The sequence below is a fragment of the Palaemon carinicauda genome, chromosome 1 (assembly GCF_036898095.1).
Source record: "Palaemon carinicauda isolate YSFRI2023 chromosome 1, ASM3689809v2, whole genome shotgun sequence".
In the NCBI taxonomy this organism is placed as follows: Eukaryota; Metazoa; Arthropoda; class Malacostraca; order Decapoda; family Palaemonidae; genus Palaemon; species Palaemon carinicauda.
In genome coordinates this window covers 136,442,996-136,462,919 of record NC_090725.1, presented here as the reverse complement: position 1 = coordinate 136,462,919, position 19,924 = coordinate 136,442,996, and the positions used below count along the sequence as shown (strand labels likewise).

Genomic DNA, 19,924 nt, shown 5'->3' with positions numbered 1-19,924 from the left:
ACAACTTTACAGCTAACACATGTAGACTATTAAAAGAGGTTCATACATACAGTGTCTAAGTAATATTTGCTATGTAATATAAAATGCATGATGAAAAATATAAATTTTTATTTTTCTCACTATGAAAAAAGGTAAAGATTTTGAAATTGGAATATCATTATAGTATTTAATTATTGTATGCTTGAATAATTTTCTATTAAAAGAATCATTTCAATGAAGAAAAATAAGAAAATTAGAATTCATATAGAATTTACGATAACCAGTAACTTTCTTATTTAACAAAAAAAAAATTTATTTTCTTTTTTCAAATAAAAGCTTTTCAGAATTACCATCACATGTTGATATGAAATGTGATTAATTATCCTGAACTTAAATTTTGATTAGTATGAAGCACCATTAGCGATAACTCGAGATGTGCTAAGGCTTAGCCTACATAAGAACAATGTGCCTTGCCACCCAAAACATGATGCAATCAATCATTTTACTATGAAACTTAATATTTACTGAATATAGGTGCACTCTGGTCCACAGGAACCATACTGTATTCCACACTCTTTAATATATGAAACAAGTGGTTACTCTTGAGCGCTTGCTACAGCAAGCATAAAGATATTAGTATCCAGGCTACCAGCTTGGTCTTCTACCTCAGCATCTAGTCAAAATAAGCAGACCGAATTGCAACTAGCAAGGGTTTTGCAGGGTTAGTTCCTGAAATAATTTGAGTGAGGCTCTTGAGAGGCTATCAACTTGGTCATGCCCTGTGCATCATCCCCCCTATAATCAACTAGCCTTATCTTCCCTGGAGTTTCCCATGAACTACAAGTTATTTCCTTTACATGATTGCAACTTTTAATCTCGTCAGCCATCATACGCGCATACTTTTCCATAGGAAGAACGGCAAGGCCTTCAAATTCCTAACAATGACTACCTAAATCACAATATTGCCAGAGTAAGAGACAGAATGAGAATCATGATTACCAAGAAATAACTCCCTTAAATCAATCCACACAGGAAGTAGTAACAAATGTAAAAAATATCCGTTATAATCCCTAATAACTAAATAACACTTTCACAATCTGGAGGTGGTAAACAGTGTCATCTTATCAAGAACAAGTGGAAATGGTTATAGCTATTACAGTCAAACCTCTAGCTATGAAAGAATCGGCTTACGAAATTTTCACTTTACGATAGGAGATGTGAAGAATTTTATGACTCGGATCACGAAAAATGTTTCGGACAACAAACGGCGGTACGGAGCGGGAGCCCAAACGTATCCGAGACGGATTTTAAAATTTGCACACTGCCAGCCCGTAAACTTGCTACCATCTCCCTGCTTTCCCATTGGTTATCTCCCTACTCAAATGCTAGTTACCACCATGAGATCCTGCTCTCCTATTGGTCGACATCTACTGTACTGTATCCCATTGTACATCTACGCATTGGCGTTTCTATGTCTTTTCGTTCCGGCAGCGGTATCGTATGCATTGACTTTGTGTTTGTGATTTCGCTTTCGTAACAATTTTACTGTACGTACTGTTATCGTGTGTGATACTTACGATACATCATTAGCCATGGGTCCCAAGAAAGTCGCTGATGTTAAGGGAAAGAAGAGGATGATGCTTTCCATGAAGATGAAGATGGAAATAATCAAGAAATACGAGGCCGGCATGCGGTTAAGTATGCTAGCAAAGGAATATGGCCAAAACCCATCTGCGACAGGAACGATCCTGAAGCAGAAGGAAGCTATCAAAGCAGCAACACCTTCTAAGGGCGTGACTATTTTCTTCAGCAAGAGGAGCCACCTCCACGATGAGATGGAGAGGCTGCTGCTTGTCTGGATAAAGGACAAAGAAATGGCTGGAGACACTATCACCGAAGTGGTAATCTGCCAGAAAGCCAGCGCCATTTTTGGTGATCTCGTGCATGCTCTGGCTAAAGCCGACGCAGAAGGAACATTGAAGCAGGAACCGGCAGAGTTCAAGGCTTCTCGTGGGTGGTTTGAAAAATTTAAGAGACGCTCAGGCATTCATTCGTTGGTGCGTCATGGGGAGGCTGCAAGCTTGGACACGAAAGCGGCCGAAGCCCTTGTTAAGACGTTCGACGAGTTGACTGTCTGGGAAGACTTTTTTGGAAAAAAAAGCCTCGCCAAACGTACATCACGACAGAAGAAAATAGGCTACCTGGGCATAAGCCTATGAAGGGCATACTTACCCTTGCACTCTGTGCAAATGCCAGTGGGGATTGCAAGGTGAAACTCCTACTGGCGTATCACTCCGATACTCCTCGAGCCTTCAAGACCCACAAAGTCACAAAGAAAAATCTAAACGTGTTGTGGAAGGCTAATGGAAAAGCCTGGGTAACAAGACAATTGTTTATCGAGTGGATAAATATTTGTTTTGGCCCGACAGTGAAAAAGTATTTGGAAGAGAAGCGCCTCCCTATGATATGCCTGCTGGTGCTGGACAATGCCCCTGTTCACCCTCCTTCCCTCCATGAAGATATTGCACCACAATATTCCTTTGTCAAGATTCTCTATCTTCTACTGAACACCACCCCTCTTCTCCAGCCCATGGACCAGCATGTGATTTCGAACTTTAAGAAACTCTACATGAAATATCTCTTCAAGAGATGTTTCAAAATTATTGAGAGCACAAACCTCATCTTTCGTCAATTTTGGAAGGAGGATTTTGATATTATCATATGCCTCAAAATGATTGATCAAGCTTGGCATGAGGTTTTGAGGTGCACCTTGAACTCTGCTTGGAAGAAGCTGTGGCCTGATGCCGTCTCCGTACAAGATTTCGAGGGCTTCCACGCACACCAAATTGAAGACGATTCTAAAAATGTTGACGATCCTGAACCTGATGCTCAATCTGAAGTTGCCGAGATCATTACACTCGGAAAGTCCATGGGTCTGGAAGTTGATGAAGCCGACATTGATGAGCTTATCCAGGAGCACCAAGAGGAACTTACGACAGATAACCTGAAGGAGTTGGAGGCCATGCGAGTGAACGTCGTTCAGGAAGAGTACAGCGGAGGGGGGATGACCCACCGACGACGGCAGAAATTAAAGAGAGTCTAGATGGCTACTTTAAAATGGTGGCTCCTAGAAAAGACACACCCAGAAAAAATTCTCACAGGTCGTGAGATTGAGTACTATAATGAAGTTTGCCCGAGTTATTTCAGGAAAATTTTAAGAAGCAGGCAGAAACAAGCTTCTTTGGACGATCATTTTGATAAGCGGTCTTTGGTAGAAGAAGACCAAGCGCCAGCTAAAAAACATAAGAAAAGTGGCAGTGATGAAAAAAATACGTAGAGTAATTAAATTTAAAAAATAGACAACATAAAGTATAAAGAACAAAATAAAAAAGGAAGAAAAAAAAGAAATTGTATTTCAAGTTTATCGTAAAGTCAAGTGTTAAATATTTCCTACCATTTGTAGATGCGTTTCCTAAAATTAAGTGTCAATGTTTTCTGTCATTTATATACCTGTTTTGTAAAGCTAAATGTTTACGTTTTCTGCCACTTGTACGTACAGTAAATATTCTCCCCCATTTTCATCCTCCTCTACCGTCCCGCACTTCGCTCTTGGACATCGCCTCACTCCAAAGGTAAGGTACTGTACCACATTTTTGTTACTTTATTTTTACTGTTTGCTGTAATTAAACACTTCTTTTTCAGAATATTAATGTTAATTTATTATTAAATGATCAAAATACTGAACTTTTCATACATTTAGTACTGTGTAGTGGTGAACATAATTTTTATAATCATTTAATGTGGTGTTTTTCTAGGGTCTGGAACGAATTAGGCTATTCACATGTAAAAGGCGACTCGCTACACGAAAAAATCACTTTAGGAAAGCCCTTACGGAACCAATTAATTTCGTGTTGTGAGGCATCACTGTAATTGCTAAATTGTCTTAATACTGCACAAAAGGCCTAAGCCTATAGAAAAGAAAGAAAATATATAGATTTTTTATAGGCAAATGCTGATTTAAAACAAGCTTCGAGCGAAGCGATATGAACTCCAGACAGGGTTCATAAATATACATTTGATTATCAAAATTCCATTTCTTAACCCTTAATTGATAGTGTAGGTATAATGGCATAAATTTGACTTTCACATTGCTTCACTGCCGACACCAGTTGACACGTGCAGCCCCTATGAACCACAAGGCAGATAATCATCATTTTTTGGTTAAGGAAACACCATGATTTGATATACTTATTGGCAGTCCAATATCTTACCTCTCTAGACAAAGTTTGTAAGTACCACTAGTCACCTCTTGAGTCTTGTCTTATGCCATGAAAGCATTGAACACAGCTTGGTCGTCTGCATGTTTCTCGACAAAATCTTATATCATCCAGAGGTTGGCTAATATCTCAAATGTTGACTAATATTATCTGGATGATAAACAACATCCACATGATATTGAAGAGTATATTATTTATTAGAAGCTGAAAATGGCAGTTATGACTGCCATGTTTCCCAAATGTGCATGAGATGGAGTATACAAAACAGTTGCCATTTAGGGGTTTTACCTTTCAAGTTAAAAGAAATACCACTTTCCTACAATTTTAGGATAGATTTTACTTGATGGATTTATGTGTATGAGGGTGTGAGTGTGTGTGTGTGTGTGTGTGTGTGTGTGTATGTGTGTGTGTGTGTGTGAAAGCAATGCATATTGTAAATTAATTTATAAAAGTTACAAAATATGTTCACTCTATATGATTAAACTAGCCATGTTCATGTTGAGATTATATTTCATCTGATCTTTTGAGAGAGAATACGTGCTCAATTTTTACATAAATTGAATGTTAAAGAATGTTCTTCTAAGCAGTCAAAATATTACTTCAGCAAAAAAGTTACATAGATAAGAAATTTACAGAAATTGTAACTGAATTACTTTAAATAAAGAATATAACAAATCAAACCTAAGGTAAAATTAGAAGAATTGCAAATTACATTCCATAACCTTTCCCTGAGAGAGAGAGAGAGAGAGAGAGAGAGAGAGAGAGAGAGAGAGAGAGAGAGAGAGAGAGAGAGAGAGAGAGAGAGAGTCAGCGCCTGTTTTTTGTGTACTGGTTTTAACATTTGTGCAGTTGTATTTACGATCAAGCTCCAGTGAGGAAATATTGGTTTTGAAAACATGGGTTATGTTTTCTAGATCTATTACACATAAGAAAAGAATATCGAGTAGAGATTAATATATATGTTATCATGTTTTCGTACCTTCAAAGAACTTGCTTTTAAATAAAAATCCATCACTTTGGGTTAACAAATAAGATATAAACTTTACAAATTTCGCCTTTCTACTATATATATATATATATATATATATATATATATATATATACATATATTATGTATATATATACATATATATATATATATTATATATATCTATATATATATATATATATATATATATATATATATATCTATATATATATATATTATATATATGTATATATATATATATATATATATATATATACTGTATATATATATACATATATATATATATATATATATATATATATATATATATATATATATATAGTATATATATATATATATATATATATATATATATATATATATATATATATATACATATATATATACATATACATATATATATATATATATATATATATATATATATATATACTATATATATATATATATATATATATATATATATATATATATATATATATATACAGCATATATATATACAGTATATACATATATATATATATATATATATATATATATATATATATATATATATATATATATATATATATATACATGTGTGTATATATATATATATATATATATATATATATATATATATATATATATATATATATATATATGATAATCTAATTATGTGCTGAATGGTCTCCTAGGACTTTCCTATAAAATATCAGAACAGAAAATCCAATAAAACACAAATTACCAAAGAAATTTTGTCTTTCCTGCTCCATGTCCACTATTTCAATGTATAAAGCCAAATTTAATGTGTATGTGGGCCCAATGGGTTTACGCTGTATTGAACTCATCAGAGCACTTCCTATGTCAAAATTTGTCTGGAAACTGACTTTTATACTGGAGACAATAGTATCTGGGCATTCTGTATGCCCCCCCCCCTATCTTCATCACTGGACTGGTGTCATGAATTGTAAGTGTTTATTCATCTTATCTTAAGTAAAAGTAATAAAGATATGATTTAGTTATTCAATATTCAATATGTATAGCGTTAGCAGAATATTTCACTTTTCAAGATTGCTTTCGATGTTTTGAATTGAATTACTTATGCAATCAGTTTTGCTACAGAGTATGATCCCATTCACTCCCAGGTTTCAAGACTATGTGCAGTTGTTTAGATTTTTGCATCTTTTCCCCACTCAATTTTCATGAATTTCCATAATCCTATCATATTCATCATTAGTTTTTCTAAGACTTGATCCTTAGTGGGAATTTGAAGGCTAACATATCCTACAGTAGTTACCATCACCGGTATATATTGTCATTTCAACTTCGCCATTCATGGTAGCTTGGAAGTGTTTAGATTAGAGTAATGTGTGAATGGTTTATATGGTTTGTTAGACTAGCTTAAGTTGCTGACCCTTTTCAGGCGTTCCGCATATGTTGGGCAATACAGGGTAGTCCTTTGGCAGTGGTGCAAAAGGCTCAAATATTTATGCTGCAACTGAGTCAGCTGTCAAGATCATTCAGTATTTTTCACTGATCTTTAATCTTGCCATAGATTTTAAAAATAACTGTGTATGTATGTATGTATGTGTGTACATATATATATATATATATATATATATATATATATATATATATATATATGTGTGTGTGTGTGTGTGTGTGTGTGTGTGCGCGTGTCTGTGATGGGTGTGTAAAATATAATATATGTACTCTGTGCATGTATATATATATATATATATATATATATATATATATATATATATATATTATATACAGTATATATATATAAATATCTATCTATCTATATATATATATATATATATATATATATATATATATATATATATTTCATTTTGCATTTTTATTGGCCCTCAATGTCACTGTATAAGGCTCAAGTGGCCAAAGATATCAATGTAGTTGGATCACCCAGGCTTGATATATGAATGATTTATATTTAGTGGTAAATTACAATATGGGTACTGTATTATATAAGTAGCCTTTTGGTAGTTAGCATTGGCATTATACCAAAGTAAGCCAAATATAAAAAAAGATATATACACAGACACACATATATACACACACACACACACACACACATATATATATATATATATATATATATATATATATATATATATATATAAATATATATATATATATATATATATATATATATATATATATATATATACTGTATATAAATACAGTAAATATAACAGTGGAGTAAATGATTAATATATTAAGCCTGGGTGGTCCAACTTTGTTCATATCTTGGGCCACTTCAGCTCTGAACAGTTACATGGAGGGAAATAAAAAATTAAAAAATTAAATACTTAAGTATATCTTTTTAATATATATATATATATATATATATATATATATATATATATATATATATATAGTGGTACCTCTACAAACGAATTTAATCCGTTCCACAACCCACTTCGGATGTAGATAATGTTCGGATGTAGAAACGAATTTTCCCATAAGAATACAATGAAATAGGATTAATCCGTGGTTGAGCCCAGAAACCTATGATAACTCCTTAATGAATTACTACACATAATTACACATGACAATATGCACTCTAAATTAGATAATAGACATGTAAAAAAGAATAATTATCAAGAAATAATAAATAAGAAACGGGTTTTTAGCGTCACTTTACCTTAGAAAGTCCAGCGCAGGTGTTGGTCTTGCTACGCAGAGAGGAGACGGACGGGCGGCGAGGAGGTAGAGAGGTTGACGATAAACGTACACTACCGTAACTTATTCTAACTTACACTAAGTGAACTTATTTATTTTTTTTTACTTTTATATTCTATATTTTTTTTACATTTTCTTTTTTCCTTTTGATGATTAATTTTAATCACTTTCACTCTACACTTAAAATTGATTGAATTTTTTTCTCTTCAATCTTCGCCATTTTCTTTGTTTCACTTTCTTTCGCTTCACTCTTTGCCGTTTTCTTTGAACCACTTCCTTCCTCTTCATCATGAGTTTGCTTCGTAGTTTTTTTAAAGAAGCTATCGATAGAAAGTTGCTTGGTACAGCTTTTCAGTATGTTTTGAAAATAAGTTAGGGAAACATCATCAAACTGCGCAACTACACGACAAACCTGCAATTTCTTTGGATGGTATCTGTCGATGAAGTCGACCACGTCTTGATATTTTCCTAACACCTCTTTTATTTGCGCCGAACCTAACACATGTTCTACATCCTCGATTCCTTCCTTGTCATCACTCATGTGCTCAGACATAGCATGTTCCTTTAGCTCCTCTGTAGTAAGTTCGTCGTGATGTTCTTTTGCAAGTTCACTCATGCTTTTCAATAATTCCTTGCTTTACTTCTAAAGAAAGCATTTCCTTATTCCTTTTCTCACCACTACCACTACCACTTGCGAAACTAAGCCTTTTAGGACCCATGATTTACGTAAAATACCGTAAAAGGATGAACGTAAAAAACCCCGATTAAAACACAGTTAATAGCAGAACGCACAGGGCACAACCACACGAAGCCGACGAGAACAGAGGAATGTCCCAAGCCACGCTAATTGAGGGTCCCTCCGAGGTAGAAATGCTGCCTTCTATCGGCGGAAATAAAAAATACATCCGGCGCTATGAGTACCATCTACGTGCACAGGTATTGTTTACTTCGGGTGTCGAAAAAAAATTCGGGTGTAGAGTAGGAACGTGTTCGAATTGTACTTCAGATGTTGGGAAATTCGGATACAACCGGTACGACGAAAATTGCTTACTTCGAGTGTCGAAATAAAATTCGGGTGTAGAGTCGAAAAATCGCTCGAATTTTACTTCAGATGTTGGGAAATTCGGATGTAGATACGTTCATGTGTAGAGGTTCCACTTATATATAAATATATATATATATATATATATATATATATATATATATATATATATATATACATATTATTTTTTCCAAGAACTAGAGCAAGATTAAAGATTATTAAAAAAAGATACTACATGGTCTTAAGGTACTACCTACACAAGTTATAAATGCAGGACATACACAGATAATATATATATATATATATATATATATATATATATATATATATATATACTGTATATATATATATATATATATATATGTATATATGTGTGTATATATGTATATATATATATATATATATATATATATATATATATATATATATATATATATATATATACTGTATATATATATATATATATATATATATATATATATATATATATATATATATATATATATATATATATATATATATATATATATATATATATATATATATATATATATATATATATATATATATATATATATACATACATACATACATACATACATACATATATACATATATCAAAATTACATTTATATCTATATATATATATATATATATATATATATATATATATATAATTTTGATTGAGAAGTTTGTAACCCCTGGTGGCGTGGAGTTAATCTTTTATCCCAAACTCTTTAAATGAGACTTGTAACTATCATCAACAGGGAAAAGAAAAGTGAATAACCCAAACATTTTCATTATCCTGTGTTTTCTGAATTTTCCTTTTACATAGGTTGTTTGTGATTATAAGGATATGATCAGAGTGGAGATGATGTCTCTCCTCCCCCAAGGCTTGTTTTGTTTATGTGGGGGAAGGTGGAGAAACACTAGCATAAAGTATTTCCCCCGTGACTGGAGTATGCACCTTCCCATACTCAATTTGAGATTTGTATGAGCTATGCAATTTTCTTTTCCAACACGACTTTCTTAACACAAGAATTTTGACTATAATATGTACTTAGTGAAAAGAGTAAAGCCTATTTATGGACTTTTTTCCTTACCCTAGGATACGTTGAAAGGGGTAATATCTACTTGATAACTAGGAGAAGGGGGTTAGCTTTCTAAGGTTTTGGTTTTCAATCGAATTAAAGTGCCCGGCCATTATGCCATTGTATGGGGGTGTAGGATAGAAAACACAAAATCCTGAAAAAATTCACTGAGCCTCTCATGGTGAGAATGCGTTAAAGAAATATTGAATCAAATTTTCTCTTACTTTCATAGTTATAAGGTAATTAGTAAAAGTCACTCAATAAACCAAAAACATTGTTCCCTACAAGAAAATGCATTATTTCTTCTGTTATCGTAAATTTTGATAATAATCACATTTTGATATAAAAAAAAATTATGAGCAATAGCATATGTATAGATTCCATGAGTCACATGACGATGTATTACACAGTAATTACACCCTTCAGCCTTCAGTCCTAGCACAAACCTCACAGAGAGTACATGTTTGAATTTGACCTCTGATATTCACTCGTTTTTACGTCTGTTTTTCTCGGTTTCGGCACGAACTTCATCATGCCAAAGAGGAAAAGACAAATTTCAACATTTCACTAACATAAGGAAGACGAAAATTCTCTCTAAAAAGAGTTCAGAAATGGTTAATATCGGCGAAGTTAGCAGAGTTAGTGAAGGAGAAAGATGATAGAAACACATTATAAAATAATCAAATAATGTCATTTTTTCCAATTCTTGTTTCATATTTTTTCTCTTAATTTTTTCCCCTGATTTTTAGTTTATTTTTTTACCATGATGAAAAAACTCATATCCAGCAACAAAAATATCTTTAGAAAAAACTCAGGTCTAAGGGTAAACATCCCAGGTCTTAATATCAATTATTAAGGGAGGAGATAGAATTTGAAAAACACTCATTTTCAGGATAAATCGCCTGGCGTCGCAAAACCGAAGGTCAGAGGCAAAAATCCTATGCAGTTTGGACACATCTTAAGTCACCTTATTAAATGGTATGAATGTCAAAGTACTGTCTTAAAAAATCGGCATTAGCAGTCCGGCCCCCTTCATCCTAGTCGCTCTTTATTACACAAAAATGATTGAGCCTTACAAGAGATATGCAATTATCTTTTCCTGTCCATCAGCTATTTTAAGCAAAGGGTTTCCGCTAATATGTAGTTAGGGAAAAAGAGTATGACCTAGTTATGGCCTACTTTCCTTACCCTTTAATTTAACAAAGCGGCTACATCTACTCTACAATTAGAATAAGTCTTATCCAAGTGAAAATGGTTGCAACGAAAGAGAATCACAAGTTTTCACTATACTGTATGTACCTCTGAATGTGGGTTCTCAGATAGTGGCATGAGATGCCTTTAACCTGGATTAAACCAAATGATCCTCGAATTACGTTTCCTCCTAGCATGAATTTGAACGCTTTGAATAAGCTTCCGGACTTTTCGGGGTCAACCATGATTGCAAATCCAAAATGGTCGAGTAGGCTGTGGATTCCACTGCTTTAGCGTCTGACACAAGATTACACCCTCTTTGATCAGTATCAAGGAGTAGGGAGTCTGATTACCTCTATTTCCCACTTTATGACCCACAACCTCCATGCTTGGAATTTTACATCAATAGGCTATATATAAAAGAAATTTTCAACATAAAATGTGACAAATTTGATAAGCTCTAAGGGGTCTTCTTTCCCAAGGCAATACCAATTGGTGTGGAAGACATGATTAGTCTTCCAGAGAGATAGGTCACAATTCCATTTAACCAAAGATCTCTTTGCTTCCTTTCTGGTCCATGTCTTTGAAAAAAGAAACTTAAGCTTTCAACAATTTTGTTAAACAAATGTGTTCTGGCAGAACCTCTCAAGCAGGCTTTTAGCATGGATTTAGACATGGACATGTTTCACAAGTTTAGATAATCTTTTGCTTTACACTGACCATCCCTATTAGTCCTTAAGTGTACTGGTCTTTTGATAAGAATACTTGAGATTTTGAAGAAACTAGATAATTCTACCATTTCTCTAATAGTTTTATAATTTCCCTAATAGTTACTCAAGAAGGCTTTTTAATCGATAGCATTAGCTTCAGTAGCAAGAGTCTACGATATCGCAGCATTTCATAGAGAACAGGGGTTTATTGTAATTACTCCTGGCCATCTCCTGATTCTATGATTCAGGGCCTCTTATTTTTGGCCTGAAACAAAAAAACCTCTTTGGAGTCGGGAGATGGCAACCTCTGTTCAGTGTTCTTACTGCATTATACTTGCAGATATCCACATCTTCATAATGTAGTTTGTTTATAAAATAACCAAGACAACTCCCTTTCTTTAAGCCCATCCATATTCTAATAACCTCCCTTATTATAAAAGCTGATCCCCTCTCCATCTCTAAATCCTGAGATGTTAGAAAAATTGCTTTCTCATTGGCAATTTTTGTTAAATGCAATTTCAGGACATCCAGAGCTTTACGGGTTTGTCTGGGTATAAGGTGCTAATAAGACACTACCTGAAACAAATCCAAATAGTACAATATGCCTACGACATACTCTTCTTTCATGGCCTTTACGAGGGGAAATTGGATTGAAGGACCCTACCAATCAGGTCTACAGTAGAAGCACCATAACAACCTCCTTCTCTGAGGATTTCCCTTGTGAGGTGAGTGTCTGACTTGTTAGTTTTACTTCTCATACAAATATGCATCAAATGATTGTTTGCCTAGTTGTAGAAATTTGTCCTTTATGGCACATGAGTCTACTCTTGTACTGTTCTGGTATTGATACAAGACCACACTGCACCTAGGGTCCTCCCAACTCCCTAGTTTCTTGTGGAGGATTTACAATATATGAATCTTACTCTGAATTTGAAAAATAGGGGTTAGGTGCAAAAATAGTGCCCAAGTCATATTGCCTCCAGTATTAGCCCTGCATCTTGGTGGTATGTTTTTGGTTGCCAGATGAATTTCAGTATTGGGGGTGCTATGAAAGGCTCAATACAAGTGTATACATACTGTATACACACACACATATACAGTATATATATATATATATATATATATAAATATATATATATATATATATATATATATATGATATATATATATATATATATGATATATATATATATAATATATATATATATATATATATATATATATTTATATATATATATAAATATATATATATATATATATATATATATATATATATATATACTGTACACATATATTATATTATATATACAGTACATATATATACATATATTATACTATATATACATATGTATACATATACTGTATTATACTATATATACATATATATATATACATATACTGTATTATACTATATATACATACATATATATATATATATATATATATATATATATATATATATATATATATATATATATATATATATTTTTCCTTACAGCCATCAAAAAGACACCCCAATACAGTCATACACTACATGCGTAAAATCTATCCTACTATCGGACTTTGAATATAAGATTAAACCACGATCTACTATATCAAGTATTCAACTGACAATTGGCATGTGCTTAGTATCATATATGAATATAACCTTTTAACGTAACTATAAAGACAACTTCCCAAAATTGGTACTATATATTAGATAAAATTAAGAAAAACCTCAATAAGGCTACAAAGATATCCTCTACTAAGGTGATAACAGATCCCAGCAAATTCCTTATTCACTCTTTTCTCCATATATAAGGCAATATAAATAGCTAATCCCATTAAAAATTTTTGCATGGTAAAATGTTCAAATGTATTTTTAGCATGACAACTCTGTACTGAAATTAATCTACTGATATGGTACCCCTTTAATCAATCAAATTTACCAAATTATTTTTAAGTTCATGATGCTAAAAAATTATACAAAAAACAATACATTCAAACAAAAAACTATTTGTTGATACTAAAACAGGCAAAAAATATTTCACATAAGATTAATAAAAATTACTTACTTCCACTCCAAGCAATGGTAAGCTATTATTCAACATTCAAGGAAAAAGGTAAATTTTTCATTTTATAAAGCAAACTTGGTGTGCAAACAGCAGCTAGCTATCTTTCATCCCAAAAAAATAAACCTAATCAGCATTTCACCTTGAAAATGTAAACCTTCAAAATAAGTATTTTAGGGGGAAAATTATCTAAAGTCAAAACAAAATGGAGAAAACACAAGACACAACACGGGCAAGCACTTGAAAAAAAAGGCATACATCATAACTACCCTTTCAGCTATGTCTCCATTAAGTCCCTCATCAAGTCAGTCAACCACATTATGCATAAATCTTGAAAGACTATTTCAGAATCTCCTGATTTCACAAATGCCTTCTTCAACTAGGAATGTCAGCATTAAAATTTACATTTATTCAAGTAAAATAATTCCTTTTGACCAAGAAGCATTAACTGACTTAATAAAAGTTCTAAATTCGTGCGTGATACCTGATATTTAATTCCTAGTGCTGACTGATTGTTAACTACTTTAAAAGTAAATACTGTACAGTATATAAATTTGTAAACGCACTATAGTGTACGTTACATGTGAGGTCATCGAGGGAGGTGCGAGATGTTGCAGAGTGCAGAGTGGGTGTGGGGAGTGTGGTGGCCTTCACCAAGCGGCGTGGGGGCCCCTCAACACACTCGCGGTCAGGGGGAGCCGGCTCAGGGGGGGTCGTGGGAGGGGGATACACTTGTAGACCACCTGTGGGACCACCAACCACACACCATCCAAGTTACTACCTCACCCACACATGTAAAGCACTGTCACCCTTCCAAGAACCATTCCTCACACACCAGCTTAGTAAATGCTAGAACTCTTATTTTGATTTAGGAGAACAAAATTTGGATTAGCTTCTCAAATTCTTAAATATTCCTGGGTGTGATGAAGGGCATTTGTAATGTTACAGATACACAGACACCATTAACCCAGGGGAGCTGGCATTCCCTTTAATTGTCATATTACTTTTCAACATTCAATAAACCTAAGTCTGATATTTTGCAGTCACAATAAAAATCACTGATAAGAAACCATACTCCATAACCTAGCTCTATGCTCAAGTTTTCACTCAGAAAAGTTTGCTGATGTCATAAAAAATCTTCTGTAAAAGAAAGGTCTACCATCAATATAACATCCAGAAAACCTAACTGCAACTTGAAAAAGGGATGCAGCACCCTCAAGTTAGCAGGTCTGTCATTATCAAACATGCCAACCCATCTGTGTGGAGAAGGCATTCTCTAACCAGTCCAGTGTAGTTAGTATGGTAACATTCATATATTGCCTCGTGTCAAAAAGGAGGTAAAATCATTAAAATCTGCTAGTGAACAGCTTGTTATGTTGACAAGAGAATGCATAACATATGCTAAACAATGAAAGTAGTCTTGGTCAAATCACTCGACAAAGCTACATAAAAAAACAAAAGTATCCATGATTAAGTAATAAATACATCCATTGAGGGAAGTTATTAAGAAAACATTGTCAAAGAAAATATTTCAGACTTATTTCATCATACTGAGTAAATATTTTAGCAACAAGCAGCAGTCCAAATCTATACATACAGAAATAAGTCACATACTACAGAAAAGACTAAGTATTTCTATTTAATATTTGAAGTCCTCTGTGATTCACTCAGTACCCGAAAGAGTTTCAAAGGATATGCGATGAACAAAGTTTTACATTTTATATAATAAAGCTATTGAAATCATAGAAAAATCATCAAAGGAGAATAACCAAAAGTATTATACTGGCTTTCTTAAAATAAATAATTTCCTAAAGCTAATACTTCTACATTAAAGGTAAATTTTCGTTGTCAAGATGCAATTTTCAACCAATTGGGAGAGATGTTACAATCAACTCAGCAATAAGTTGTATCTGATATGAAGACAGTGATTTTCTTAGATTCTGACATGTCATCATACAAATATTTAGAAGGCTTCTTAAAAGGCTAGAATCACTGGCTGCATTACCACTTGCACTTAGTGCAAAGACTCTACAAAGTTTACAACACTACCAGTAGGCTAGATTGAATGCCAGATCTTTGCTCAGACAGCCTCTATAATGTTTACAACAATGCTTCCAGAATGTGGATGTTTTGCAATAAAAGCAAAGCAAGAAAATAAGATGAAAATTAAGAAAATTATATATATATATAAATAGATATATATGTATATGTATATATGTATGTATATATATATATATATATATATATATATATATATATATACATTGTATTATTAATCAAAGGAGTTCACTAATAAAAATCTAAACGGCTATAATAGGATTCAAATGTTTTTACATACTTTAACCCCATCTAAGATTCAGTAAATTAATAAACCTCTTGTAAATACCTAACAAATTGCAGTGATACAATTTACTCCCAAGGATTATTACATGTATTTGCCCGCTCTACTTTTTTAAGGCTGTAATATGCTACTGATTTTTCCAATAAAAGCCAAACTTTTCCCAGACAGAGTTTTATATTACATTAGCAATCAATCTGATTACAGCACTGGTATTCATGATCTACATAAAAAGCATTATATTTGTGATACACCCTACAAGTGATGCAGACCTGGAAATAACTTTAAACCAGGAGAGAACTAGCTTGTTTTTATCAATTTTACTTTGCTTTTAAGCCAATAGCTAAGAATCTATTCGAAAGAGAGATGGACCTCAACGACTGGCTATGGAATCTGGTCCATGCACTAATTTTCTAGCTTGCTAAACCTTGATACAGTACCCATAAATTGAGAATCTATTCAACAACCACAATGTCTAAGCATGTTAAACAGCCCTGAGAGTATAGCTGGATTACTCCAGCTATATCTTCATATATTTCAAAATTTGATGCTTGATTACATTGCCCTACACTAAATGTATTCCAAAAATTGTCTTCGAAAGATTTTATAGATGACATTCTCTTTCTTAAGAGTAGCACTATACACTATTCTGTAACTTTTTTGTGACAACAAGCTTTTCTAACTTCCTAGAAGACAGGATTCCAAATATCATATTGGTCAATTTATTAAAAATTGAAAACTCTTATTTCCTAAAATAACTAGATTATCCAAGTAAATTCAAAATAATTATCTTTTCCCCATTATAGTTAGTCAATAAATACAGATTGTTAATTCAGATTATAAAAAATAGAAGCTTTTCAATCCTTTTCTCGTGGACTTCTAGACAAACTATATCTTCCAAAAGATATACTATACCAAGTTGCAAGTTGTAAATGTAAGAATATTTATACTACTACATTATCATTAAAACCTTAATAAAAACATTATCTTGTTTACAACATTTATCCATCCCTTAATAATTACACAACTACAAGCTTTTTCAAAACTGTGGCATCTCTAACTTGGATAAGTGTCTACCAAAGGAGAAAATTTTGGCCATGAGTTTTTGCTATTTGAACAATTTAAGTAAAGTTATATCTCTTGAGTGCTGTTTGATAAAACAAGTAATACCACTTGAGGTAAGACAATGATTGAGTAATCCAGCAAGTTCCAGTACTATTTGTTGTTTTGTTAACTCAATCTGATTTCTAAGAAATCAATATTTGAAATATTCTTTAGCAATACAAATAAAGGCAGTAATATGAAGTTGGGAAATGTCTCAATGACTGGGACGGATATGGACTGTGATGAGATTAGTAGATCAGTTTGTATATCTAGTGGGAAGACTCAGAAAACATGTAAAAGGGACATAAATGGAAAGCTGCAATATTCTCTTTTTACATACAAACACAACTGATGCAACTGGTCAATGATTCACAAACCTAAACTCAAGTGATACAGTAAATTGATTGTTATTAACATGACAAATATGATTACTATTACTAGAACGAAAAGAAAACATTCAATGGAAATTATATTTTGAGAAGGTTCATACCAATGGCCCCTTAATCGATCAATCTCAAAAAAAAAAAAAAAAAAAAAAAAAAAAAAAAAAAAAAAAAAAAAAAAAAAAACCAACCTATACATCAAAGTACCACTAGCCAGTGAGAAACATTATTGACTGAAATCATTATCAAAAATTTTTACATCAAAATGATATCACTTTTAAATGTCGAATGAGTTTTGAGTAATTTTTAAATCTGATCTGGTGATTGTCTCCATTTAATGTTTATTTCGTGTTTTCATAGGGTTTCCAATAAATCTTTAACCTGCTACAATCATGTCTACTACGATTCCAACTTTTCCTTATCCCATATCCAAACTATTTCAATCTTTGATCTCTCTATTACCATCAGCTGAATTTCTCTACAACTTATTCATAGTATGGGTTTACCCATGTACCCCAGTCACAATCTTTGCATTCTGTAACTCCCTTTTAAGAATCTGTATTTTCTTTGTGAGTGTATGTATGTATGTATCTATCTATTTATACATACATATATATATATATATATATATATATATATATATATATATATATATATATATATAAATATGTGCATATATATTCATATATATATATATAATATATATATATATATGTATGTATATATATGTATGTGCATATATATACACATATATATATATATATATATATATATATATATATAAAATTTATATATATATATGTATATATATATATATATATATATATATATATATATATATGAATATATATATATAAATATATAGATATATATATATATATATATATATAGGTATATAGATATATATATATATATATATATATATATATATATATATATATAAATATATATATATATATATATATATATATGAACTGATCGTAGTCATGGTGGCCGTTACTGGCTGAGGTAAGTGTAGTGTCAACAGATTTTCTTTCTCTTTGTTAGAGGAATGACGGTTAGGTTGTGGTTGGCACTTACAAAAAGGACGGTTACAGGTTAGCTTGGTTTTGGCATCACCAGCCTTCTCCCGATTGGTTGTTATGAGACTTTCTGGTCAAAACAACCAATCATTGATCAAACATCGCAACGCCCATGTATGGGCGCTTGGGTAAAAGCCCCATAGGACAGGCAGTTGAGTTTCGGAGGCCCAAAGAGTGTGTCACATAAGGAAGGGCAAGTGCCAACGTGTGCCACACCAAGTACCATTTTTCTGAGAGCTTTCTCTTAGTAATGTAACGTAATCATAATAAAGGGCACCCTTGTAAACTTCAGAGAATATAGTCTAGTGTAAAACGATCAACTAGGCTATTATTTGTGCATGAAATCCCCCCCCCCATCTGTGTTTTCCTAAATTGATTGAACCCCAATACGACCCAGATCAGGTCATATTAAATGGTGTCAGCTGTGGGGTCGTCATTATATATTAATGTATGTGCTAAGTAATTTTAGCCGACGTGCGACTTTTGAAAAAGTGGAAACAAAAGATAATAGTGATAATGATTAACACGAGAAGTTCAACGTCGAGTGGCGTTGACGGAGAGAGGGATGAAGTGAATTCTGTAACTCTTGTATGCCCGGTACTCGGTGAACGATTTTCCGCCACACATGATAGCATCTACACAACCATCGAGGCAGCCCGGCACCCAATCAGCATCGACAACCTACCAAGGATGGGGCGCTTATAGAAGAAAACCATGAAGAGGCAGAGGTCAGAGAGGTAGGAATGTGATGGCTGGCGGTTGTTGGAACTGTGGGGGAAGGGGCCACCTACAGGCTCTATGCCCCTACGACGACCAGTGGTGGTGTTTTGAATGCCAGACCACAAACCACCTTCGGAAAGCTGTTAAAAAACGGCGTCAGCACACGAAACCATGTCCCCCTTGCACCAACGAGAGGAAGGGGAAGACGACACAGGAAGGGGATCAAGGGTTCCTCGAGTCGCCCGTCAGACCTGCCAGGAACGGGGACAGGAGTGCC

At 33.0% G+C, this 19,924-nt stretch overlaps 1 protein-coding gene across 25 annotated transcripts in view; it reads right to left on the bottom strand.

Annotated features, from left to right (window-relative positions):
• The window catches only part of RhoGAPp190 (Rho GTPase-activating protein 190), a 709,768-nt gene that overhangs the window by 243,693 nt on the left and 446,151 nt on the right, over window positions 1-19,924 (bottom strand). For 4 of the 25 annotated variants that reach the window (XM_068385190.1, XM_068385179.1, XM_068385185.1 and 1 more), the window contains exon 21: window positions 14,602-14,763. The exons of 19 other annotated variants lie outside the window; for them this stretch is intronic. In XM_068385190.1, the coding sequence (XP_068241291.1) occupies window positions 14,602-14,763 (162 nt within the window). Of the gene's footprint in view, window positions 1-14,586; window positions 14,764-19,924 lie in introns of all 25 variants that reach the window. 2 more of the 25 variants (XM_068385171.1, XM_068385198.1) reach the window with 1 other exon arrangement.